General features: G+C 37.9%; 1 protein-coding gene across 7 annotated transcripts in view; it reads right to left on the reverse strand.

Annotated features, from left to right (window-relative positions):
* Positions 1-539: 539 nt before the first annotated feature.
* Positions 540-26,806, reverse strand: part of LOC131941212 (von Willebrand factor A domain-containing protein 8) — a 75,775-nt gene continuing 49,508 nt past the window's right edge. For all 7 annotated transcript variants that reach the window (XM_059300274.1, XM_059300269.1, XM_059300273.1 and 4 more), the window contains 15 exons: positions 25,727-25,797; positions 24,482-24,607; positions 21,283-21,344; positions 20,999-21,144; positions 19,550-19,739; positions 19,040-19,121; positions 17,884-18,088; positions 16,425-16,539; positions 15,719-15,828; positions 15,515-15,561; positions 13,454-13,562; positions 6,747-6,872; positions 4,049-4,207; positions 2,000-2,337; positions 540-735 (listed from right to left, as the gene is read on the reverse strand). In XM_059300274.1, coding sequence (XP_059156257.1) covers positions 627-735; positions 2,000-2,337; positions 4,049-4,207; positions 6,747-6,872; positions 13,454-13,562; positions 15,515-15,561; positions 15,719-15,828; positions 16,425-16,539; positions 17,884-18,088; positions 19,040-19,121; positions 19,550-19,739; positions 20,999-21,144; positions 21,283-21,344; positions 24,482-24,607; positions 25,727-25,797 — 1,995 coding nt within the window. In that variant the 3' untranslated portion in view covers positions 540-626. The remainder of the gene's footprint in view (positions 736-1,999; positions 2,338-4,048; positions 4,208-6,746; positions 6,873-13,453; positions 13,563-15,514; positions 15,562-15,718; positions 15,829-16,424; positions 16,540-17,883; positions 18,089-19,039; positions 19,122-19,549; positions 19,740-20,998; positions 21,145-21,282; positions 21,345-24,481; positions 24,608-25,726; positions 25,798-26,806) is intronic.

A 26,806-nucleotide genomic window follows, 5' to 3' on the forward strand; every position in this document is an offset into this window, starting at 1 on the left:
CACTATTTGGTCACTGGGTGTGATGTCACCAGTCCACTATTTGGTCACTGTGGTGTCACCAGTCCACTATTTGGTCACTGTGATGTCACCAGTCCACTATTTGGTCACTGTGATGTCACCAGTCCACTATTTGGTCACTGGGTGTGATGTCACCAGTCCACTATTTGGTCACTGGGTGTGATGTCACCAGTCCACTATTTGGTCACTGTGATGTCACCAGTCCACTATTTGGTCACTGTGATGTCACCAGTCCACTATTTGGTCACTGTGATGTCACCAGTCCACTATTTGGTCACTGTGGTGTCACCAGTCCACTATTTAGTCACTGTGATGTCACCAGTCCACTATTTGGTCACTGTGATGTCACCAGTCCACTATTTGGTCACTATGATGTCACCAGTCCACTATTTGGTCACTGTGATGTCACCAGTCCACTATTTGGTCACTGTGGTGTCACCAGTCCACTATTTAGTCACTGGGTGTGGTGATGACACTAGTAAAGATGTTTATTAAAAAGACAATAAAATCTTGATTTCCATTTGTCTTATTTTATTGTGTACTTGACATTATGAATGAACAAACCAAATGTCAAAAAACTGAAAGATTGGCATCTTGTGTCAGCTGGTCTATGATGAAGAGAGGAGTGTGGTAGAAAAAATCTGCTGAAGGATCTGAGGTAGCTGCTTGGTGTCCAGACAAACATATGAATGGCCCAGGGGAAGCTGCTTGTTCAGCCTGAAATGGTGGCCCCACAACTTGTTTAGCATTCAAAGCATTGAGGCTTGGGTTTAGACAACATTTATACAGGGGGTTAGGTTTAGACAACATTTATACAGGGGGTTAGGTTTAGACAACATTTATACAGGGGGTTAGGTTTAGACAACATTTATACAGGGGGTAAGGTTTAGACAACATTTATACAGGGGGTTAGGTTTAGACAACATTTATACAGGGGGTTAGGTTTAGACAACATTTATACAGGGGGTTAGGTTTAGACAACATTTATACAGGGGGTTAGGTTTAGACAACATTTATACAGGGGGTTAGGTTTAGACAACATTTATACAGGGGGTTAGGTTTAGACAACATTTATACAGGAGGTTAGGTTTAGACAACATTTATACAGGGGGTTAGGTTTAGACAAAAATTTATACAGGGGGTTAGGTTTAGACAACATTTATACAGGGGGTTAGGTTTAGACAACATTTATACAGGGGGTAAGGTTTAGACAACATTTATACAGGGGGTTAGGTTTAGACAACATTTATACAGGGGGTTAGGTTTAGACCATATAATGTCTTTTATTTTTATATGCATCTAGCCACCTGTCATTTAGGACAAGTTTAACTATAAAGGGCCATGTTTAACTGTGATTTAGACAAAGTTAACCTGGAATGTCTGCCAAGTTAAACTCGGATGCAAAGCATGCTAAACTCTAAGGTGGACGATGTATTTTAATGTTCTCTTTACGGTGAAAGTCAACATTCAGTGCTGTTCTTAAGCTGATTCTTTTTGGTTTCCATTCACCTTTTTGTTTTCCATTGTATTCTTATTTTAAGCCTTACAATAGATGCACTGTTATTAAATGTAGCCATTAGCTGTATGCGTGCAACTATTTAACAATGGACATCACTGAGAAGGGGTCATCCATAAATGACGTCACGCTTTTTTTTGACGATTTTTACTTCCCCCTCCCTGTCACACATCGTCACAAAAAGCCAAACCCTGCCCCCCTAAAATGACGTCACACCTCAGCCTACAACCCCCCTCAAATTGCAGTTGAATTTTTCTTAAAATACAATATTTTCCCAAAATCTGATCTGAACTCTGTCAACATAGAGTATTTTAATCAATTCCTATTATAATTTATTAAAACAGTTTTCTAAAATGTGAAATAACAGCAAAAGTGTTACGTCACAACATTTGAACCTCCTCCTCCTCCGACCCCCTAATTGACAATAGTCAGACAGTAAAGATCAATTCAATAAAAGCCTCCTACCTTACTGCTTGATCCCCCAAAGATCCAACAAAAATGGCAAAAGCCTTGACCTTTTGATCCAAGGTTAAAATCTCCCCAAATCTAGAAGGACGGATGCCATAGCGATCAAAATTAGCATCACTGAGTAAAATAAGAAAGTGTTCGTCAGCCTCCTCCTTGCTGATGGCGCTGATGTGGTGTCTGGCAGCTTCCAGTGTGTTGTCACCACTGATGCAGAACTGGGAGTGTGCTAGCATGTTCTTCAGGACAATTAATCTTTCATTGTTGTCTTTTGGGGCTCCATCTAACTTGACCAATTGCTCCAAGTAAGTTTCTCCAGAATGGCCATAGATGTCATACTGAAGGCATCAAGAAATCAATGAGGTGATGCTCAATACTAAGAAGCATAGATAAACAATGCTAAAGGAAAAATAAACCGGGAGTGATCTCCCCTAAACTTTCTTCAATTTTCTTATATGAAACAACAGTACTTTATAAATTCACATGCGTTTTTTGAGAAATCGGAAATAGCGAAAATTACTACTTCCTTCCGGTCAACGGAAATTACTCAAAATTTGAAAGAAGGCAGAGAATTAGATATTTTACTTACAAGTGAAATTTCATTTATCTATCTGAAATAGCACCCAAGTTATAGGCTTTTGAAAAATTCAAAGTACAAAAAGTTCCACTTCCGGTTATCGGAAATTGCTCAAAAGTTGATACGGATCTATGATTTTGATATAATACTTATATATGAAATTTCATCAACCTAGCTGTAACGGTACTAAAGTTATCGTGTTTACAGACACACACACACATCCACACATACAGACAAGATTGCAAAACTATAAATTTCCGACTCAGGGAGCTGTAAAACGTAGAGATTTGCAAAAATCTCGATTTTTTTTTTGGCACGATTTCAATACTTTCTCTATTCTCAGAAGCCATTGATTACACTACTGTAGAAGCACCAGGTACTCATTGAATGTTAAGCTAGCATATAGTCTGGAGACAAGACCTAGTTACACATGTTTGTTGAATTGTACCTGTAACTCAAATGGCATTCAACAGGTGGGTCTATTTAATAGTTAAAAAAACATTTGCAGCCTTAGTATAAAAACTTTGATTGCTTTTTCTAGAGCATTTTCATACAATCTGAAGTAGACTTTTTTGTTGTTACAAACATGTTCAACATTGGGTTTTCTTTCATGATTATATGGTAAAATTAAACAAACATCACTAACAAGATAAAATTAAACATGCTGACGTTACAAAGAATACATTTCAAATATTGACCAGAAATGAGATAGAGAAATGAAATCCTCTTAAAGACATGGGCGGGTGATGAAAACCAAAATAACCCAAATGCTTATTTCTCAACCTAATGCCTTGCTATAATATTTAGCATAGAGTTATGACTCAAATAAACATAAAAAATGGCTGAAAATTTCCTGCCATTGCCATGGTGGCCATCTTGGATTTTTTTTTACAATTTTAACATTGAAATAACTTTCTTAATTATTATTAAAATGTATCAAAATTTTCTCTAGTTATTCTGTATACACATACCAACAAAACTGATATAACAGGTTTTTGAAAAAGTGTATGTTTTTTCTTTTACAGTTAAAATGGTGTATTTTTTGCACAAATTTCAATGTTTAAAAAGTGATTTTCAGAAAAGAAATAGTAAAAACAAAAGTATTATACAATTTGAAAATGTAATCTATCACGATTGTTACCAACATGTATCTCTATAGTCCTGCAAGTTATTATTTGAGTTATTTCGATGTTAAAAAGGTAATAAAAATTCCTTGATGGTCGCCATCACCATGGCAACGGCATAAAATTTTCGGTCGTTTTTTGTCATTTTTACACAAAACCCCTTGAGTCATAACTATGTGGTAAATATTAAAGCATAAGGTTTTTTCTCAATTATAATTTTTTTAAGGCTACTTGGAATACAAAATCGCTAAATAATCATTTCTTTTATCCATTTCCACAATAATCATCAAATTCCTCTTATCAGAAATGGCTGATACCACTGTAGTGCTCATCAAGAAACGTACTGACCTTAAATTTGTCTTCGTATGTCTCAAAAGCTTCCATCACCATTAGTACAGCTTCCATTTGCCTGGTCAGCCGTGAGTCTTGACCATCAAATCGGTACATGCTGCCTGATACATCAACAAGCAGACGCAATCTTTTGGGGAGTTCTTGGGGTGAGCCCATCTGCCAGTTGGAGACTTGCTTAGTTTACACTTGTCTTTACATCATTAGTTTACACTTGTCTTTACATCATTAGTTTACAATTACTTGTACAAAATTCATTAACAGTTCTAGAAAAAAAAACGCCACTACAATATAATTTTTGGACCCTGTTTTATATATAGGCCTATATATATATATATATATATATATATATATATATATATATATATATATATATATATATATATATATATATATATATATATATATATATATATATATATATATATACATAATAAATAAAGGCAAAAGTGGTGCCAGCTGGGGCCAACATTGGCTGTTAAAGAAATTCTAACAGCTGAACAGATTGGATTCATTTTTGCAACACAGGAGCATTATAACACTGGGAAGGTTTTCACGCAATTTCTGGCTAAATGCAGTGATAATTTTAATTTTTTTCAAGATTTCAATTTTTCTGATATTTGCATATGCCATATAGGTGACATATTAAATTCTTCTAAATTTGAAAACTAAATTAGACAATTTTATAATTTATAATGTTTCTATGATTATAAATCGGATTCTACTTATTATTTTTTGTTTAAAAGCCCAACAAAGCTGCATAATTAACTAGTTATTATTTAAATTGAGATTGGGTAAGTGTTTTTAAATTTCAAAATGCTTAAAAATAAGACTTGGTAAATCATACTGCTCCGTTTTTGGATGTTTGAGTGAAATAAAAGCTACGAGCTGACCCGCTGCGTATCATACGCCGCTATTAAGTTGTTTTTTTTCTACTTTTCAGTAATTTATAATTTGTGAATTCGACAGTACCAATGCTGCCATTGAAAATATTTGCTTAAAAACACTACCCCCCCCCCCCCCCCCGCCACGTGAAAGCAGCCTCCTCTAAGTTTAAAATCGTTTCAAACTAAATTATCTGCCCCTAATAGCCGTCACCAAACCCGTCTCTGTGATTGTAAAATGTAAACAGAGTGAACACCGCTCACCAGATCATGTGGGGGTGGGGTGGGGGTGGTAGTGATAGTGATAGAGAGGAAGAGAGGGGACTGCAAAGGCGCGCTTGCAGCTTGTTTTCTAACTGATCTCAGAAGAGAATTATATATATAGATTGGTTAGGGATGCACTTCATGGCACCAATACCAGTTGCTTCCCAATAGAGGTTCATTATCTATAAAATAATGCTAGTGGTAGTGTGTCAGTCCGTCATCGCTAGAGATTTTGGAACCATAAAAGTATCCACCCCAACATGTAGTGCTTTTTACTTGCATCACAGTGTCTTATTATAAATAGATGGGTAGGGTTTATTTATATAACGACTAAAATTATTTGTATACTTGGCACTGTTTTTACTCTTTCGCATAACGTAAATAAAATATTAAATAAATGCACAATCCTAAAACATATTTAACAGATCAATGTCAAATAATACTTTCACTTGGATAACTAGAAAAAATTGGATACATTTTAATAACAGTAGGGTAAAAAAAACTAATTAATTAAAATCTTTTATAATTTTCCCAGTGAAGGTAATTTAAAAAGAAATTCAACACACTAATAAAAAAAATGTAAATGCAAATTCTGCGGACGTGCAAGAGGACATTATTGTTAAAATATTATAATTGGCATGGATTGATAAAATGCACCATGGTAGGTAAAACACGGATATTGCCTTTTGTTAATTTTATGGATAAGTTGGGATATTATAGTCGTGTACTAAGATAAGGCAGACGCTTCAGCTGTCGTCCTGGTTGAGTGCGATTTAGCGCCCCGAGCTAGACTCTGAGCCCTATGTGCTTATGTTTCCATTTAAGTTGTTTATGTTATGCGATTGTGTTTGTTTTTTTATGCTTGCATTTGTGTTTTCTGTAGTATTTGTGTGTTTTGTTTGTTTGTTTGTGTTAGAGTTTGCATAATGTTTCTGTTGTGTTTTCTTATGTGTTTGTGTTTTCTTTTTTGTTTGTGTTTCCTTTGTGTTTGTGTTTAGTTTTTTTTTCCCCCTAGTTGGTACATTTAAAAAAGATCTACCATCGCGGAGCACGGGTATGCAGCTATTTCAAATTATTAGAATAGATCTTTTTGTTCAATTTTTACTTTTTGCACAGCGTGTTCAAAACAGGTGCGCAACAGTCACTAAATTAAGCCAGTCTTTACTATGTTAGTATTTATCCTTTTGAAATAAAAATGGGGCTGAATTTATAAAAAATAGGGTTTTCAGTACTTTAAAATACTGCTATAATTAAAAATCGACATCACTTTGAAAGTTTAATTTAAAAGCCCAACAGAGTAGTAATGTTTGCTAATGATTATTTATTTTATCACTATTTTAGGTTACTGAATAGAATTTCAAGAAAGATCTTAAGATTAAGTTCTACTTGGTAAATTTACAATTCTACTTGGTTAGTTTCCAATATGTTACGTTGACAAATCTATTGGTACGTTGACAAATCTATTGGTACGTTAACAAATCTTCTTGGTAACTTTACGAATCTACATGGTACGTTAACAAATCTACTTGGTAAAGTTGGAGATTTAATACCTCTGGATCCTTCTCTCCCCTTCTTTTATAAATAAACTGTTCACCAGTCAGGCCGTCAATGAGTTTGCTGTCATCCAACTCTCCAGAAGATTGGTGTTTCATCCACTGGCGCTCCTTGCCTTTAGCCTGTCAGCACAATAAAAAGCACATAACACATTCAGGTTGTAGGTGTGAAATAACAGACCCAGGTTGTAAGTGTGAAATAACAGACCCAGGTTGTAAGTGTGAAATAACAGACCCAGGTTGTAAGTGTGAAATAACACACTCAGATTGTAAGTGTGAAATAACAGACCCAGATTGTAAGTGTGAAATAACAGACCCAGGTTGTAGGTGTGAAATAACAGACCCAGGTTGTAAGTGTGAAATAACAGACCCAGGTTGTAAGTGTGAAATAACAGACCCAGATTGTAAGTGTGAAATAACACACACAGGTTGTAAGTGTGAAATAACACACACAGATTGTAAGTGTGAAATAACAGACCCAGGTTGTAAGTGTGAAATAACAGACCCAGGTTGTAAGTGTGAAATAACAGACCCAGGTTGTAAGTGTGAAATAACACACTCAGATTGTAAGTGTGAAATAACAGACCCAGATTGTAAGTGTGAAATAACAGACCCAGGTTGTAGGTGTGAAATAACAGACCCAGGTTGTAAGTGTGAAATAACAGACCCAGGTTGTAAGTGTGAAATAACACACTCAGATTGTAAGTGTGAAATAACAGACCCAGATTGTAAGTGTGAAATAACAGACCCAGGTTGTAGGTGTGAAATAACAGACCCAGGTTGTAAGTGTGAAATAACAGACCCAGGTTGTAAGTGTGAAATAACAGACCCAGATTGTAAGTGTGAAATAACACACACAGGTTGTAAGTGTGAAATAACACACACAGATTGTAAGTGTGAAATAACAGACCCAGGTTGTAAGTGTGAAATAACACACACAGGTTGTAAGTGTGAAATAACACACACAGATTGTAAGTGTGAAATAACAGACCCAGGTTGTAAGTGTGAAATAACAGACTCAGGTTGTAGGTGTGAAATAACACACCCAAGTTGTAAGTGTGAAATAACAGACCCAGGTTGTAAGTGTGAAATAACAGACCCAAGTTGTAAGTGTGAAATAACAGACCCAGGTTGTAAGTGTGAAATAATAGACCCAGGTTGTAAGTGTGAAATAACACACCCAAGTTGTAAGTGTGAAATAACAGACCCAGGTTGTAAGTGTGAAATAACAGACCCAGGTTGTAAGTGTGAAATAACAGACCCAAGTTGTAAGTGTGAAATAACAGACCCAGGTTGTAAGTGTGAAATAATAGACCCAGGTTGTAAGTGTGAAATAACACACCCAAGTTGTAAGTGTGAAATAACAGACCCAGGTTGTAAGTGTGAAATAACAGACCCAGGTTGTAAGTGTGAAATAACAGACCCAGGTTGTAAGTGTGAAATAACACACACAGGTTGTAAGTGTGAAATAACACACACAGATTGTAAGTGTGAAATAACAGACCCAGGTTGTAAGTGTGAAATAACAGACTCAAGTTGTAGGTGTGAAATAACACACCCAAGTTGTAAGTGTGAAATAACAGACCCAGGTTGTAAGTGTGAAATAACAGACCCAAGTTGTAAGTGTGAAATAACAGACCCAGGTTGTAAGTGTGAAATAATAGACCCAGGTTGTAAGTGTGAAATAACACACCCAAGTTGTAAGTGTGAAATAACAGACCCAGGTTGTAAGTGTGAAATAACAGACCCAGGTTGTAAGTGTGAAATAACAGACCCAAGTTGTAAGTGTGAAATAACAGACCCAGGTTGTAAGTGTGAAATAATAGACCCAGGTTGTAAGTGTGAAATAACACACCCAAGTTGTAAGTGTGAAATAACAGACCCAGGTTGTAAGTGTGAAATAACAGACCCAGGTTGTAAGTGTGAAATAACAGACCCAGGTTGTAAGTGTGAAATAACACACTCAGGTTGTAGGTGTAAAGTAATAATAATTAAAATACTCTACTATTTAAATAATTATAAAAAAAAGCATGGGTTTCTTCTATTAATAAAAGTATCCAATAGATAATAAAGTGACTTATGTTTTCTTAATAGTTAATTAAATAGTAGCGTATTTAAATATGATTTTAAAAAATTATTTATTTTCTCTTTTTTAGTGAATTATAACATAAAAGCTTGTAATTAAAACGGTTTTTATGCATTTTTTCATGTAGGTAAGATAAGTTCATGTTTTTATGAAACTAGTGTGTAGTCCTAACCAATTGAAATTGTTTTCTTTTTCCCCCATAAAAGTAATTTAGTTAGGTCAGTGTTTTTTAAGATACTAATCAGATAGTTTTGAAACTGTTAATGAGCTTATTTAAGATTGAACAAGCTGAAAATGTGAGCTCTGGTTTGTGTCAATATTAGCCGGCCCAGGAATCAAAGAGCCCACTGTGTAGCAGGGACAAACAGCGGGCCATTGTTGAGCCACAGCAAACAGAAGAGCACAGGATCACAGAAGCAAAAGTTGGTCAGACAGCAAAGAGAAGAGACACAAGCATTATTTGCAGTCAACAGCACAACTATTTAGCTCACTACACACAAGTTCATCAGCTTAACATCAGCTTAACAAAACTACATCAGCTTAACTTCACATCAGCTAAACTAAACTACATCAGCTTAACTTAACTACATCAGCTTAACTTCATCAGCTTAACTTAGCTACATCAACTTAACTTTACATCAGCTTAACTAAACTACATCAGCTTAACTAAACTACATCAGCTTAACTTCACATCAGCTAAACTAAACTACATCAGCTTAACTTAACCACATCAGCTAAACTAAACTACATCAGCTTAACTAAACTACATCAGCTAAACTAAACTACATCAGCTTAACTAAATCAGCTTAACATCAGCTTAACTAAACTATATCAGCTAAACTAAACTACATCAGCTAAACTAAACTACATCAGCTAAACTAAACTACATCAGCTAAACTAAACTACATCAGCTTAACTAAACTACATCAGCTAAACTAAACTACATCAGCTAAACTAAACTACATCAACTTAACTTAACTAAACTACATCAGCTAAACTAAACAACATCAGCTAAACTACATCAGCTTAACTTAACAACAACAGCTAAACTAAAATACATTAGCTTAACTAAACTACATCAGCTTAACTTAACCACATCAGCTAAACTAAACTACGTCAGCTTAATTAAACTACATCAGCTAAACTAAACTACATCAGCTAAACTAAACTACATCAGCTAAACTAAACTTACATCAGCTAAACTAAACTACATCAGCTAAACTAAACTACATCAGCTTAACTGAACTACATCAGCTAAACTAAACTACATCAGCTAAACTAAACTACATCAGCTAAACTAAACTACATCAGCTAAACTAAACCACATCAGCTTAACTAAACTACATCAGCTTAACTTTACATCAGCTAAACTAAACTACATCAGCTTAACTTAACCACATCATCTAAACTAAACTACATCAGCTTAACTTTACATCAGCTAAACTAAACTACATCAGCTAAACTAAACTACATCAGCTTAACTAAACTACATCAGCTTAACTAAACTACATCAGCTTAACTTAACCACATCAGCTAAACTAAACTACATCAGCTTAACTTTACATCAGCTTAACCTAACTACATCAGCTAAACTAAACTACATCAGCTAAACTAAACTACATCAGCTAAACTAAACTACATCAGCTTAACTTAACCACATCAGCTTAACTAAACTACATCAGCTTAACTAAACTACATCAGCTAAACTAAACCACATCAGCTTAACTAAACTACATCAGCTTAACTTAACCACATCAGCTAAACTAAACTACATCAGCTTAACTAAACTACATCAGCTAAACTAAACTACATCAGCTAAACTAAACCACATCAGCTTAACTAAACTACATCAGCTTAACTTTACATCAGCTAAACTAAACTACATCAGCTTAACTTAACCACATCATCTAAACTAAACTACATCAGCTTAACTTTACATCAGCTAAACTAAACTACATCAGCTAAACTAAACTACATCAGCTTAACTAAACTACATCAGCATAACTAAACTACATCAGCTTAACTTAATCACATCAGCTAAACTAAACTACATCAGCTTAACTTTACATCAGCTTAACCTAACTACATCAGCTAAACTAAACTACATCAGCTAAACTAAACTACATCAGCTAAACTAAACAACATCAGCTTAACTTAACCACATCAGCTTAACTAAACTACATCAGCTTAACTAAACTACATCAGCTAAACTAAACCACATCAGCTTAACTAAACTACATCAGCTTAACTTAACCACATCAGCTAAACTAAACTACATCAGCTTAACTAAACTACATCAGCTAAACTAAACTACATCAGCTAAACTAAACCACATCAGCTTAACTAAACTACATCAGCTTAACTTTACATCAGCTTAACTAAACTACATCAGCTTAACTTTACATCAGCTAAACTAAACTACATCAGCTTAACTTAACCACATCATCTAAACTAAACTACATCAGCTTAACTTTACATCAGCTAAACTAAACTACATCAGCTAAACTAAACTACATCAGCTTAACTAAACTACATCAGCTAAACTAAACTACATCAGCTTAACTTTACATCAGCTAAACTAAACTACATCAGCTTAACTTAACCACATCATCTAAACTAAACTACATCAGCTTAACTTTACATCAGCTAAACTAAACTACATCAGCTAAACTAAACTACATCAGCTTAACTAAACTACATCAGCATAACTAAACTACATCAGCTTAACTTAATCACATCAGCTAAACTAAACTACATCAGCTTAACTTTACATCAGCTTAACCTAACTACATCAGCTAAACTAAACTACATCAGCTAAACTAAACTACATCAGCTAAACTAAACTACATCAGCTTAACTTAACCACATCAGCTTAACTAAACTACATCAGCTTAACTAAACTACATCAGCTAAACTAAACCACATCAGCTTAACTAAACTACATCAGCTTAACTTAACCACATCAGCTAAACTAAACTACATCAGCTTAACTAAACTACATCAGCTAAACTAAACTACATCAGCTAAACTAAACCACATCAGCTTAACTAAACTACATCAGCTTAACTTTACATCAGCTTAACTAAACTACATCAGCTTAACTTTACATCAGCTAAACTAAACTACATCAGCTTAACTTAACCACATCATCTAAACTAAACTACATCAGCTTAACTTTACATCAGCTAAACTAAACTACATCAGCTAAACTAAACTACATCAGCTTAACTAAACTACATCAGCTAAACTAAACTACATCAGCTTAAGTAAACTACATCAGCTAAACTAAACTACATCAGCTAAACTAAACTACATCAGCTTAACTAAACTACATCAGCTTAACTTAACTACATCAGCTAAACTAAACTACATCAGCTAAACTAAACTACATCAGCTTAACTAAACTACATCAGCTAAACTAAACTACATCAGCTTAAGTAAACTACATCAGCTAAACTAAACTACATCAGCTAAACTAAACTACATCAGCTTAACTAAACTACATCAGCTTAAGTAAACTACATCAGCTTATTATATTAATTAGTACCAACACATGAGTTGCGTGAGGTGTAGATTAATTGGCTACAGGACATTACCCCCCCCCCTGAAAATTACCCCCCCCCCCCACACCACGCAATTTCCTCGTCAATTCCCCCTGGGGAATTCCCCCCTCCCCACAAGTTAGAATCCTCCCCCCCTCCCCTCAAGTTAGAATCCTAACTCTAATTCAAATTCTATATCTATATATTACCTTAACCATAACCTTAAGAAAAAGACCAAAACCTAGGCATTCAACTCAGCCTAAAACTTAACACCAAACCAAAACCAACGCTAGATATTGGTTTAAGCCTAACCTTGACCATAACACTTATCCTAATCCTAACCCTCAATCTAGCCTTAAATCTAACCCTAACTGTACCGTAAGCTGAGTCGGGGGGGGGGGGGGTAATGTCGTACTGGGCAAGGGGGTAAATGACAGGGTGGTATTCACTCAGGGGGGGGGTAATGTCTGGGGAAGGGGGGGGGGGGGGTAATGCCCTGTTTCCAGATTAATTAGTAGTGGCACATGATGAGAGAGGTGAATGTTGTCAAACCTCAAAGCCACAATAGACTAAAGAGATAGATGTGGTGATGGAATGTGTAGGAAAGGACAGATCATTCAGTTTTAGAGTTTAAAATACTGATTGGGTTTTTATTTTGCAAATATTTCTAAAAGTAGCCAATTGTTAGTGTACTTCATTTTGAATGAACAGAATGTATTAATATAGAGTATGCCTATTCATTTTTTATTAAAACCTTAAATATTGACTTACAATTTACTTTTTTAAAATTCATTGCCACTTGTCAGCAGAAAATAGTTTTGACTCATGAATTTTAGCATTTTATAACTATGGTTTAAAAAAATTTGTTTATACAAATAGGTAAAGCACATACAGTGTGAGATCGGAGTCCAAGAGCAGCAACTGACCTGAAGTGGAGTCTAAGACCAGCAACTGACCTGAAGTGGAGTCTAAGACCAGCAACTGACCTGAAGTGGAGTCTAAGACCAGCAACTGACCTGAAGTGGAGTCTAAGACCAGCAACTGACCTGAAGTGGAGTCTAAAAGCAGCAACTGACCTGAAGTGAGTCCAGTATGAGACGAAGACTCTGGACCTGCCGTCTGATGTTACTGGAGTATCTGTTGTACAGCTGGCCATCATATGGGCTCATTTTGATTTCTTTTAATCTAAAGCCAATAGTGCTTCATAAGTACTCATCTAAACAACATAGTACTACTGAACTGTCACAATGTACAGCATGGCCAACTTTATGGCTACACAAATACAGAATGGCCACACAAATACAGCATGGCCAACTTTATGGCCACACAAATACAGCGTGGCCAACTTTATGGCCACACAAATACAGCATGGCCAACTTTATGGCTACACAAATACAGCGTGGCCAACTTTATGGCTACACAAATACAGCATGGCCAACTTTATGGCTACACAAATACAGCATGGCCAACTTTATGGCCACACAAATACAGCATGGCCAATTTTATGGCCACACAAATACAGCGTGGCCAACTTTATGGCCACACAAAAACAGCATGGCCAACTTTATGGCCACACAAATACAGCATGGCCAACTTTATGGCCACACAAATACAGAATGGCCAACTTTATGGCTACACAAATACAGCATGGCCAACTTTATGGCCACACAAAAACAGCATGGCCAACTTTATGGCAACACAAATACAGCATGGCCAACTTTATGGCCACACAAATACAGCATGGCCAACTTTATGGCCACACAAATACAGCATGGCCAACTTTATGGCCACACAAATACAGCATGGCCAACTTTATGGCCACACAAATACAGAATGGCCAACTTTATGGCTACACAAATACAGCATGGCCAACTTTATGGCCACACAAATACAGCATGGCCAACTTTATGGCCACACAAATACAGCATGGCCAACTTTATGGCCACACAAATACAGCATGGCCAACTTTATGGCCACACAAATACAGAATGGCCAACTTTATGGCTACACAAATACAGCATGGCCAACTTTATGGCCACACAAATACAGCATGGCCAACTTTATGGCCACACAAATACAGCGTGGCCAACTTTATGGCTACACAAAAACAGAATGGCCAACTTTATGGCCACACAAATACAGCATGGCCAACTTTATGGCCACACAAGATCTTTTTTTACCTATTTACAGAATTTAAATCAACAAAATAAAACGCTACTTATGTTATATGTGTTTTAGAAAATAAAGTATGTAGGTCAGTCAAAAAGTAATCCAAGAATAAGATCTTAGAGTTAGATAACATTTTGTCTACTTCAATCAAACAGTATTCAGGTTATTGTGTTCCAAACCACTTACAGTTACTGGAAATTGTACAAAACTTGACATTCTAATACAATTCTTATACTTAGAATTTTGTCTCTCTAGTTTTAATGATACACAAGTTATCAGCTTTTGAGATACTGGAAGTAGAACACTAATCACTTCCGGTTAGCAGAAATACTGGAAGTAGAACACTAATCACTTCCGGTTAGCAGAAATACTGGAAGTAGAACACTAATCACTTCCGGTTAGCAGAAATACTGGAAGTAGAACACTAATCACTTCCAGTTAGCAGAAATACTGGAAATAGAACACTAATCACTTCCGGTTAGCAGAAATACTGGAAGTAGAACACTAATCACTTCCGGTTAGCAGAAATACTGGAAGTAGAACACTAATCACTTCCGGTTAGCAGAAATACTGGAAGTAGAACACTAATCACTTCCGGTTAGCAGAAATACTGGAAGTAGAACACTAATCACTTCCGGTTAGCAGAAATCGATTAAAAGTTGAAAGAACCTTATAAATTTGATATAACACTTATATACAAAATTCGGTCATTATAACTGAAATGGTACTCAAGGTTACTGTGTTTACAGACACACACACAGATGGACAGGATGGCATAACTTAAGTTTTTCCAACTTCTGAAGGTTATAAAATGTCAAACTTTGTCAAAATTTTGATTCAGATTCTGCATGACTAATAGTATAATGCATCCTTTATATTCTGTATGATTACAATACTTTCTCTATATTCTGTATACAAGAAAATAAAAAGGTGATACGAGTGAACGTAAAAACATTTGTAGAAAGAACCTTTGTAAATAAGCTTTCTGGGCCATTTCTCTAGCAGCTTGACGTATCTGAAACAAATTGTATTTCGTCAATCTCAAGGAATTTAAGGACTGACAAGTTTGAAATACTTTTGTTTTTTTAAGAATCTACAAGTATTGTTCTAAGAATATTGGTAAGGACTAAATTAACTAAATACTAAAAGATTAGAGTATTGTAAGGACTTACATGTTCTGGTACAGCATCTTTCTCCCACTGCGGCACCTGAAAAACCTGATTTCCAGCGTCCAGACGGTACGGGCCACCAAACCCTCCCAGACCAGCTGTGCCACTCCCACCTGCACAAGAAAACAAGTTGAACTCACCTGAACACTGTCCAAGTTGAACTCACCTGAACACTGTCCAAGTTGAACTCACCTGAACACTGTCCAAGTTGAACTCACCTGAACACTGTCCAAGTTGAACTCACCTGAACACTGTCCAAGTTGAACTCACCTGAACACTGTCCAAGTTGAACTCACCTGAACACTGTCCAAGTTGAACTCACCTGAACACTGTCCAAGTTGAACTCACCTGAACACTGTCCAAGTTGAACTCACCTGAACACTGTCCAAGTTGAACTCACCTGAACACTGTCCAAGTTGAACTCACCTGAACACTGTCCAAGTTGAACTCACCTGAACACTGTCCAAGTTGAACTCACCTGAACACTGTCCAAGTTGAACTCACCTGAACACTGTCCAAGTTGAACTCACCTGAACACTGTCCAAGTTGAACTCACCTGAACACTGTCATAAAAACTTACAGAAAGCCAAATGTATGAGCAGGACAACATGTGATATCTAGATATACATCAGCCACCTATACATACATATAACAGCCCTATGTAAAGACATGAGAAATGGAGAGCCATCTAGTGGTCAGCTGAACCAACCTACTCCACCAGCCCATGTGTTGCCTCCAATGTGGGGGGTGTTGAGAGGATCTTCCTTGCCATGTTTGACATCAATGTCTTCATGGTCCCTCCCACTCTCACGTTCCACACTCAACTGAAACGTTCATTGAAATCTTTATCTTACAAGAATTAGCTTGGGATATATTGTCTTGTTACAACAAGAATTATAGCTTGGGATATATTGTCTTTTTTTACAACAAGAATTATAGCTTGGGATATATTGTCTTTTGTTACAACAAGAATTATAGCTTGGGATATATTGTCTTTTGTTACAACAAGAATTAGCTTGGGATATAGTGTCTTTTGTTACAACAAGAATTAGCTTGGGATATATTGTCTTTTGTTACAACAAGAATTATAGCTTGGGATATATTGTCTTTTGTTACAACAAGAATTAGCTTGGGATATATTGTCTTTTGTTACAACAAGAATTAGCTTGGGATATATTGTCTTGTTACAACAAGAATTAGCTTGGGATATATTGTCTTTTGTTACAACAAGAATTAGCTTGGGATATATTGTCTTTTGTTACAACAAGAATTAGCTTGGGATATATTGTCTTTTGTTACAACAAGAATTAGCTTGGGATATATTGTCTTTTGTTACAACAAGAATTATAGCTTGGGATATATTGTCTTTTGTTACAACAAGAATTATAGCTTGGGATATATTGTCTTTTTTTACAACAAGAATTAGCTTGGGATATATTGTCTTTTTTTACAACAAGAATTATAGCTTGGGATATATTGTCTTGTTACAACAAGAATTATAGCTTGGGATATATTGTCTTTTGTTACAACAAGAATTAGCTTGGGATATATTGTCTTTTTTTACAACAAGAATTATAGCTTGGGATATATTGTCTTTTGTTACAACAAGAATTAGCTTGGGATATATTGTCTTTTTTTACAACAAGAATTATAGCTTGGGATATATTGTCTTTTGTTACAACAAGAATTATAGTTTGGGATATATTGTCTTTTGTTACAACAAGAATTATAGCTTGGGATATATTGTCTTTTGTTACAACAAGAATTAGCTTGGGATATATTGTCTTTTTTTACAACAAGAATTATAGCTTGGGATATATTGTCTTTTGTTACAACAAGAATTAGCTTGGGATATATTGTCTTTTTTTACAACAAGAATTATAGCTTGGGATATATTGTCTTTTGTTACAACAAGAATTATAGTTTGGGATATATTGTCTTTTGTTACAACAAGAATTATAGCTTAGGATATATTGTCTTTTGTTACAACAAGAATTAGCTTGGGATATATTGTCTTTTGTTACAACAAGAATTATAGTTTGGGATATATTGTCTTTTGTTACAACAAGAATTATAGCTTGGGATTTAGAAATGGAGTTGGTTTGGGCTAGGTTTAGGGTTAGGGCTGGGGTTAGGGCTGGGTTTAAAATTTGGTTGAGAAAAAGTACCTGTAAAGGCTTGCTCTCCTCATAGCCCAGCATATTTCTCCAGTCTTTAAGGGAAGCTTCTAATTTGGCTGGCACTGTCTCCCAAAACCTCACAGCGCCCCCAATGTCCACAGAAACCAGTCCTTGACTGGAGGTTGGTGCGATCCACACATTACAGTCAGAAGTGTTGAACAGCCAGGAGGCATAGGGGGAAATCTGTTTAGGACTAACCAGAGACATTTTTTTCTATCTTGAAAAAAAAACACACACATTGGCTTAATTAAATCAACTAAAATAGAACAGGAGTGATCTCCCTTAAAGTTGTTAGTATATTCTTTTAAACAATAAGTGTTGGGGTAGAACTTTCAGTGTATTCAGGCTAGAGAACTATAGAAGTTGGTGACAAAACTTCTGGTGTTCAAGACAACACATAGAGGCAAAAAGTTCTTAGATTTTACGGCTTTAAAAATACATTTATATGAAATTTCATCTACCTAACTGAAACAATACTCAAATTATAGTTTTCACATGGAAATAATGGTGTTCAACTTCAGCTGTTTTTTTTTTACTGATAATCTTCCAAAAGTTGACAGAAACCTGCACATGTAATTTAATATTTTTGTGTACAATTTTGTCCACCTAACTTAAATGGTAACCTACTCAAATTATCGGCTTTTGAAAAGGAAGTAAAAAAAAGTACACTTCAATACTTATAATACTTACATATGAAATTTTGTCAACAGAATCAAATTTTAGCCACATTCTGGTGTTCACAAACAGACAACCACATAGACAAACACACAAGCAACACATGGGCAAAATTCCTTTTCTGACTCAAAGACACGTAAAAATCAAGATTTGAAGTAATCTCAATTTAGATTTCTCGCAAATTTAGAATACATCCTTCATACTCATACAAGAAAATACAGTGTATAAGTTGTTTACAATGAATACATCCTTCATACTCATACAAGAAAATACAGTGTGTAAGTTGTTTACAATGAATACATCCTTTATACTCCTAATATGAAAAAGAAGGGAAGTAAAGTCAAAATCTGATGGAATTTTTGTGAACAATTACAATTCTTTATACTCTGAGGAAGTAAAAACTTATCTTGTCTTGATACAATCTAAAAAAAATATGCTGAGTTCAATTCAATCAAGTAAACACACATACCCTGGTATTGGAATGTAGCAAAGCTTGTGATTGGCTACATCTGCTACTTCCAAATAACCACTCAAAGCTGATTGGTTGAGATCTGTAACCAAATGACAAGAGATGAGCAGACCTAACTGAACATTTCCATCACTAGCCCAATCCATCGCTAGCCCAATCCATCGCTAGCCCAATCCATCGCTAGCCCAATCCATCGCTAGCCCAATCCATCGCTAGCCCAATCCATCGCTAGCCCAATCCATCACTAGCCCAATCCATCACTAGCCCAATCCATCGCTAGCCCAATCCATCACTAGCCCAATCCATCACTAGCCCAATCCATCGCTAGCCCAATCCATAGCTAGCCCAATCCATCACTAGCCCAATCCATCGCTAGCCCAATCCATCACTAGCCCAATCCATCACTAGCCCAATCCATCACTAGCCCAATCCATCACTAGCCCAATCCATCACTAGCCCAATCCATCACTAGCCCAATCAAATATGGCCAGAGAAAAGATGTGTACCTACCATTGGATTTGACCTCTTGAGGGACTTGCCTAACAGGCAAAGCATGAATGACTTGGCCAGCCTCTGGCAAGCTGGCAACAGATCTGTCTGTGTTGACCACTTTTGGTTTGGACGTGATTCCAAACAGATCAGTTTGGCTGTTTCCTTCAGGAACTCTTGGCCGGGGAGACACAAAAACATCTGTTGAGCTCTAGGAGACAGAAAACAACTGCTATTGCATCATGTGACAAATTTGTAGCCATTGTGTCATGTGACAAATTTGTGGCCATTGTGTCATGTCTAAAATTTGTAGCCATTGTGTCGCATCACAAATTTGTAGCCATTGTGTCATATGACAAATTTGTAGCCATTGTGTCATGTGACAAATTTGTAGCCATTGTGTCATGTGACAAATTTGTAGCCATTGTGTCATGTGACAAATTTGTAGCCATTGTGTCATGTGACAAATTTATAGCAATTGTGTCATATGACAAATTTGTAGCCATTGTGTCATGTGACAAATTTGTAGCCATTGTGTCATGTGACAAATTTGTAGCCATTGTGTCACGTCACAAATTTGTGGCCATTGTGTCATGTGACAAATTTGTAGCCATTGTGTCATGTGACAAATTTGTGGCCATTGTGTCATATGACAAATTTGTAGCCATTGTGTCATGTGACAAATTTGTAGCCATTGTGTCATGTGACAAATTTGAAGCCATTGTGTCATGTGACAAATTTGTAGCCATTGTGTCATGTGACAAATTTGAAGCCATTGTGTCATGTCACAAATTTGTAGCCATTGTGTCATGTGACAAATTTGTAGCCATTGTGTCATGTCACAAATTTGTAGCCATTGTGTCATGTGACAAATTTGAAGCCATTGTGTCATGTCACAAATTTGTAGCCATTGTGTCATGTGACAAATTTGTAGCCATTGTGTCATGTCACAAATTTGTAGCCATTGTGTCATGTCACAAATTTGTAGCCATTGTGTCACGTCACAAATTTGTAGCCATTGTGTCACGTCACAAATTTGTAGCCATTGTGTCATGTCACAAATTTGTAGCCATTGTGTCACGTCACAAATTTGTAGCCATTGTGTCACGTCACAAATTTGTAGCCATTGTGTCACGTCACAAATTTGTAGCCATTGTGTCACGTCACAAATTTGAAGCCATTGTGTCACGTCACAAATTTGAAGCCATTGTGTCATGAGAATTAATAAGAGGGCGTTAAGTTTCAAGATAAATCAACATGACTTTCAAGGACCAAACAAGTTGACATTAAAGGACCAAACCAAATGGCTTTAAAGGACCAAACCAAATGGCTTTAAAGGACCAAACCAAATGGCTTTAAAGGACCAAACAAGTTGACTTTAAAGGACCAAACCAAATGGCTTTAAAGGACCAAACAAGTTGACTTTAAAGGACCAAACCAAATGACTTTAAAAGATTAAACAACACCTACCATTTGTGGAAATCCCATCAGAAGAGCTGCATATGAGCCTTGTACAACTGCCAGTCTATTGGGACTTGAGACTTTTTCTTCCAAAGCTTGGCTTAAAATCTGGCCACTCAAGCTTCTATAAGATATATCCATTACCTGACCAGGAGCTAAAAAAAAAATGGCTTGTTGATACCAGTACAACAATGCAGATATATAGTTCTAATAGCTACAGACAAACAGAGATAAGACTGCTACATACAGACATAGATAGAAACATGCAGATGGCTGCAGATGAATTGACTTACCCCCTTCCTCAGCCAATGGTGTCAAAAAAAAATTGTCTTCTTGTCTTTCCAACAAACTTTTTCTGTCAACAAAACAACAGACAGCTTACAGATAGAAGGCAGGAGGTGAAAGAAGGGAGGTAACATACAGGAGGTGACATACAGGAGATGACAGACAGGAGGTGACATACAGGAGATGACAGACAGGAGGTGACATACAGGAGATGACAGACAGGAGGTGACATACAGGAGATGACAGACAGGAGATGACAGACAGGAGATGACAGACAGGAGATGACATACAGGAGATGACAGACAGGAGATGACATACAGGAGGTGACATACAGGAGATGACAGACAGGAGATGACAGACAGGAGATGACAGACAGGAGGTGACAGACAGGAGATGACAGACAGGAGGTGACATACAGGAGATGACAGACAGGAGGTGACATACAGGAGATGACAGACAGGAGGTGACATACAGGAGATGACAGACAGGAGGTGACAGACAGGAGATGACAGACAGGAGGTGACAGACAGGAGATGACATACAGGAGATGACAGGCAGGAGGTGACAGACAGGAGATGACAGGCAGGAGATGACATACAGGAGATGACAGACAGGAGGTGACAGACAGGAGATGACAGACAGGAGATGACAGACAGGAGATGACAGACAGGAGATGACATACAGGAGGTGACATACAGGAGTTGACAGGCAGGAGATGACAGACAAGAAGTGACATACAGAAGATGGCAGACAGGAGATGACAGACAGGAGATGACATACAGGAGATGACAGGCAGGAGGTGACAGACAGGAGATGACATACAGGAGATGACATACAGGAGATGACATACAGGAGATGACAAACAGGAGGTGACAGACAAGAAGTGACATACAGGAGATGACAGACAGGAGGTGACATACAGGAGATGACATACAGGAGATGACATACAGGAGATGACATACAGGAGATGACAAACAGGAGGTGACAGACAAGAAGTGACATACAGGAGATGACATACAGGAGATGACATACAGGAGATGACAGACAGGAGATGACATACAGGAGGTGACAGGCAGGAGATGACAGGCAGGAGATGACATACAGGAGATGACATACAGGAGATGACATACAGGAGATGACATACAGGAGATGACATACAGGAGATGACAGACAAAAGATGACAGACAGGAGATGACAGACAGGAGATGACAGACAGGAGATGACAGACAGGAGATGACAGACAGGAGGTGACACACAGGAGATGACAGACAGGAGATGACAGACAGGAGATGACAGACAGGAGATGACAGACAGGAGATGACAGACAGGAGATGACAGACAGGAGGTGACACACAGGAGATGACAGACAGGAGATGACAGACAGGAGATGACAGACAGGAGATGACATACAGGAGATGACACACAGGAGATGACAGGCAGGAGGTGACATACAGGAGATGACAGGCAGGAGGTGACATACAGGAGATGACAGACAGGAGGTGACACACAGGAGATGACAGGCAGGAGGTGACATACAGGAGATGACAGGCAGGAGGTGACATACAGGAGATGACATACAGGAGATGACATACAGGAGATGACATACAGGAGATGACATACAGGAGGTGACAGACAGGAGATGACATACAGGAGGTGACATACAGGAGGTGACAGGCAGGAGATGACATACAGGAGGTGACATACAGGAGATGACATACAGGAGATGACAGACAGGAGGTGACATACAGGAGATGACATACAGGAGATGACATACAGGAGATGACATACAGGAGATGACATACAGGAGATGACAGACAAAAGATGACATACAGGAGATGACAGACAGGAGATGACAGACAGGAGGTGACAGACAGGAGATGACAGACAGGAGGTGACATACAGGAGATGACATACAGGAGATGACATACAGGAGATGACATACAGGAGGTGACAGACAGGAGATGACAGACAGGAGGTGACATACAGGAGGTGACAGACAGGAGATGACAGACAGGAGGTGACATACAGGAGATGACAGACAGGAGATGACAGACAGGAGATGACATACAGGAGATGACAGACAAAAGATGACATACAGGAGATGACAGACAGGAGATGACAGACAGGAGGTGACAGACAGGAGATGACAGACAGGAGGTGACATACAGGAGATGACAGACAGGAGATGACAGACAGGAGATGACAGACAGGAGGTGACATACAGGAGATGACATACAGGAGATGACATACAGGAGATGACATACAGGAGGTGACAGACAAGAAGTGACATACAGGAGATGACATACAGGAGGTGACATACAGGAGATGACATACAGGAGATGACATACAGGAGATGACATACAGGAGATGACATACAGGAGGTAACAGACAGGAGATGACAGACAGGAGATGACATACAGGAGATGACATACAGGAGGTGACAGACAGGAGTAGACATACAGGAGGTGACAGACAGGAGGTGACAGACAGGAGATGACAGACAGGAGATGACAGACAGGAGGTGACAGACAGGAGATGACAGACAGGAGGTGACATACAGGAGATGACAGACAGGAGGTGACATACAGGAGATGACAGACAGGAGGTGACATACAGGAGATGACAGACAGGAGGTGACAGACAGGAGATGACAGACAGGAGGTGACAGACAGGAGATGACATACAGGAGATGACAGGCAGGAGGTGACAGACAGGAGATGACATACAGGAGATGACATACAGGAGATGACAGGCAGGAGGTGACAGAAGAAGATGACAGACAGGCGATGACAGGCAGGAGATGACAGACAGGAGATGACATACAGGAGATGACAGGCAGGAGATGACAGACAGGAGGTGACATACAGGAGATGACATACAGGAGATGACAGACAGGAGATGACAGACAGGAGATGACAGACAGGAGATGACAGACAGGAGATGACATACAGGAGATGACATACAGGAGATGACATACAGGAGGTGACAGACAGGAGGTGACAAACAGGAGGTGACAGACAGGATGACATACAGGAGGTAACATACAGGAGATGACATACAGGAGATGACATACAGGAGGTAACATACAGGAGATGACATACAGGAGATGACATACAGGAGATAACGGGCAGGAGGTGACAGACAAGAGGTGACATACAGGAGATGACAGGCAGGAGACAGAAGGTGACAGACAGGAGTAATGTTTACCTTGAAGATGTATTATCTTGTATAATCCATCTCTGTTCTCCAACATGCTGACAGTTGCTGATATTTATAGGCACATTGATCACGTGACTCACCCCCTCCAAAACATTCAGAATGACAACCTCATTGCTGGAGAAGAGATAAGTGCAGCTCAAAGTAAGCTTCAGATTAACTTTTGGTCACCACAGCTTGTTCTAATTGAATACAGTAGACACAGTGAGACATGGTGAGACACAGTGAGACATGGTAAGACACAGTGAGACATGGTAAGACACAGTGAGACATGGTAAGACACAGTGAGACATGGTAAGACACAGTGAGACATGGTAAGACACAGTGAGACATGGTAAGACACAGTGAGACATGGTAAGACACAGTGAGACATAGTGAGACATAGTGAGACATGGTAAGACACAGTGAGACATGGTAAGACATAGTGAGACATGGTAAGACATAGTGAGACATGGTAAGACACAGTGAGACATGGTAAGACACAGTGAGACATGGTAAGACACAGTGAGACATGGTAAGACACAGTGAGACATGGTAAGACACAGTGAGACATGGTAAGACACAGTGAGACATGGTAAGACACAGTGAGACATGGTAAGACACAGTGAGACATGGTAAGACACAGTGAGACATGGTAAGACACAGTGAGACATGGTAAGACACAGTGAGACATGGTAAGACACAGTGAGACATAGTGAGACATAGTGAGACATGGTAAGACACAGTGAGACATGGTAAGACATAGTGAGACATGGTAAGACACAGTGAGACATGGTAAGACACAGTGAGACATGGTAAGACACAGTGAGACATGGTAAGACACAGTGAGACATGGTAAGACACAGTGAGACATGGTAAGACATAGTGAGACATGGTAAGACATAGTGAGACACAGTGAGACATGGTAAGACACAGTGAGACATGGTAAGACACAGTGAGACATGGTAAGACACAGTGAGACATGGTAAGACACAGTGAGACATGGTAAGACATAGTGAGACATGGTAAGACACAGTGAGACATGGTAAGACACAGTGAGACATGGTAAGACATAGTGAGACACGGTAAGACACAGTGAGACATGGTAAGACACAGTGAGACATGGTAAGACACAGTAGGATACAGTGAGACAATGAGACCTCAAAAAAAGCTGGTCAAAATAAAACAAACTTTCTTTTACCATAAACTCCATTACAGTTTTTTTAAAAGGTAGCCAGTCTTATGAAATACAGATACCTGTTTTGCTTATAGAAGAAAACTGTTTGACTGGAACCTTCATTGTCATTTACAACCATCCTGTAAGGGCTCTGGGGACAAAGTTTGTGTGGTTAAACTATGTGTGGTTAAACTATGTGTGGTTAAACTATGTGTGGTTAAACTAGGTGTGGTTAAACTAGGTGTGGTTAAACTATGTATGGTTAAACTAGGTGTGGTTAAACTAGGTGTGGTTAAACTATGTGTGGTTAAACTATGTGTGGTTAAACTAGGTGTGGCTAAAACAGGTGTGGTTAAACTATGTGTGGTTAAACTATGTGTGGTTAAACTAGGTGTGGCTAAAATAGGTGTGGTTAAACTAGGTGTGGTTAAACTATGTGTGGTTAAACTAGATGTGGCTAAAATAGGTGTGGCTAAAATAGGTGTGGTTAAACTATGTGTGGTTAAACTCTGTGTGGTTAAACTATGTGTGGTTAAACTATGTGTGGTTAAACTGTGTGTGGTTAAACTATGTGTGGCTAAAATAGGTGTAGTTAAACTCTGTGTGGTTAAACTATGTGTGGTTAAACTATGTGTGGTTAAACTATGTGGTTAAACTAGGTGTGGCTAAAATAGGTGTAGTTAAACTCTGTGTGGTTGAACTCTGTGTGGTTAAACTGTGTGTGGTTAAACTATGTGTGTTTAAACTATGTGTGGTTAAACTGTGTGTGGTTAAACTATGTGTGGTTAAACTGTGTGTGGTTAAACTATGTGTGGTTGAACTAGGTGTGGTTAAACTATGTGTAGTTAAACTGTGTGTGGTTAAACTATGTGTGTGGTTAAACTATGTGTGGTTAAACTATGTGTGGTTAAACTATGTGTGGTTAAACTATGTGTGGTTAAACTATGTGTGGTTAAACTATGTGTAGTTAAATATTGTGTGTTTTGGGTCAAGGACATTACCCCCCTCCCCCTCCAACTTAAAACAAAAAATTAAAGCTATCCATCTCCCTATCCCCAACCTATCCATCTCCCTCTCCCCAACCTATCCATCTCCCTATCCCCAACCTATCCATCTCCCTATCCCCAATCTATCCATCTCCCTATCCCCAACCTATCCAT

This window comes from Physella acuta, unplaced genomic scaffold (assembly GCF_028476545.2).
Source record: "Physella acuta isolate Inbredline_101_S28 unplaced genomic scaffold, ASM2847654v3 ptg000353l, whole genome shotgun sequence".
NCBI classification, from domain to species: Eukaryota; Metazoa; Mollusca; class Gastropoda; family Physidae; genus Physella; species Physella acuta.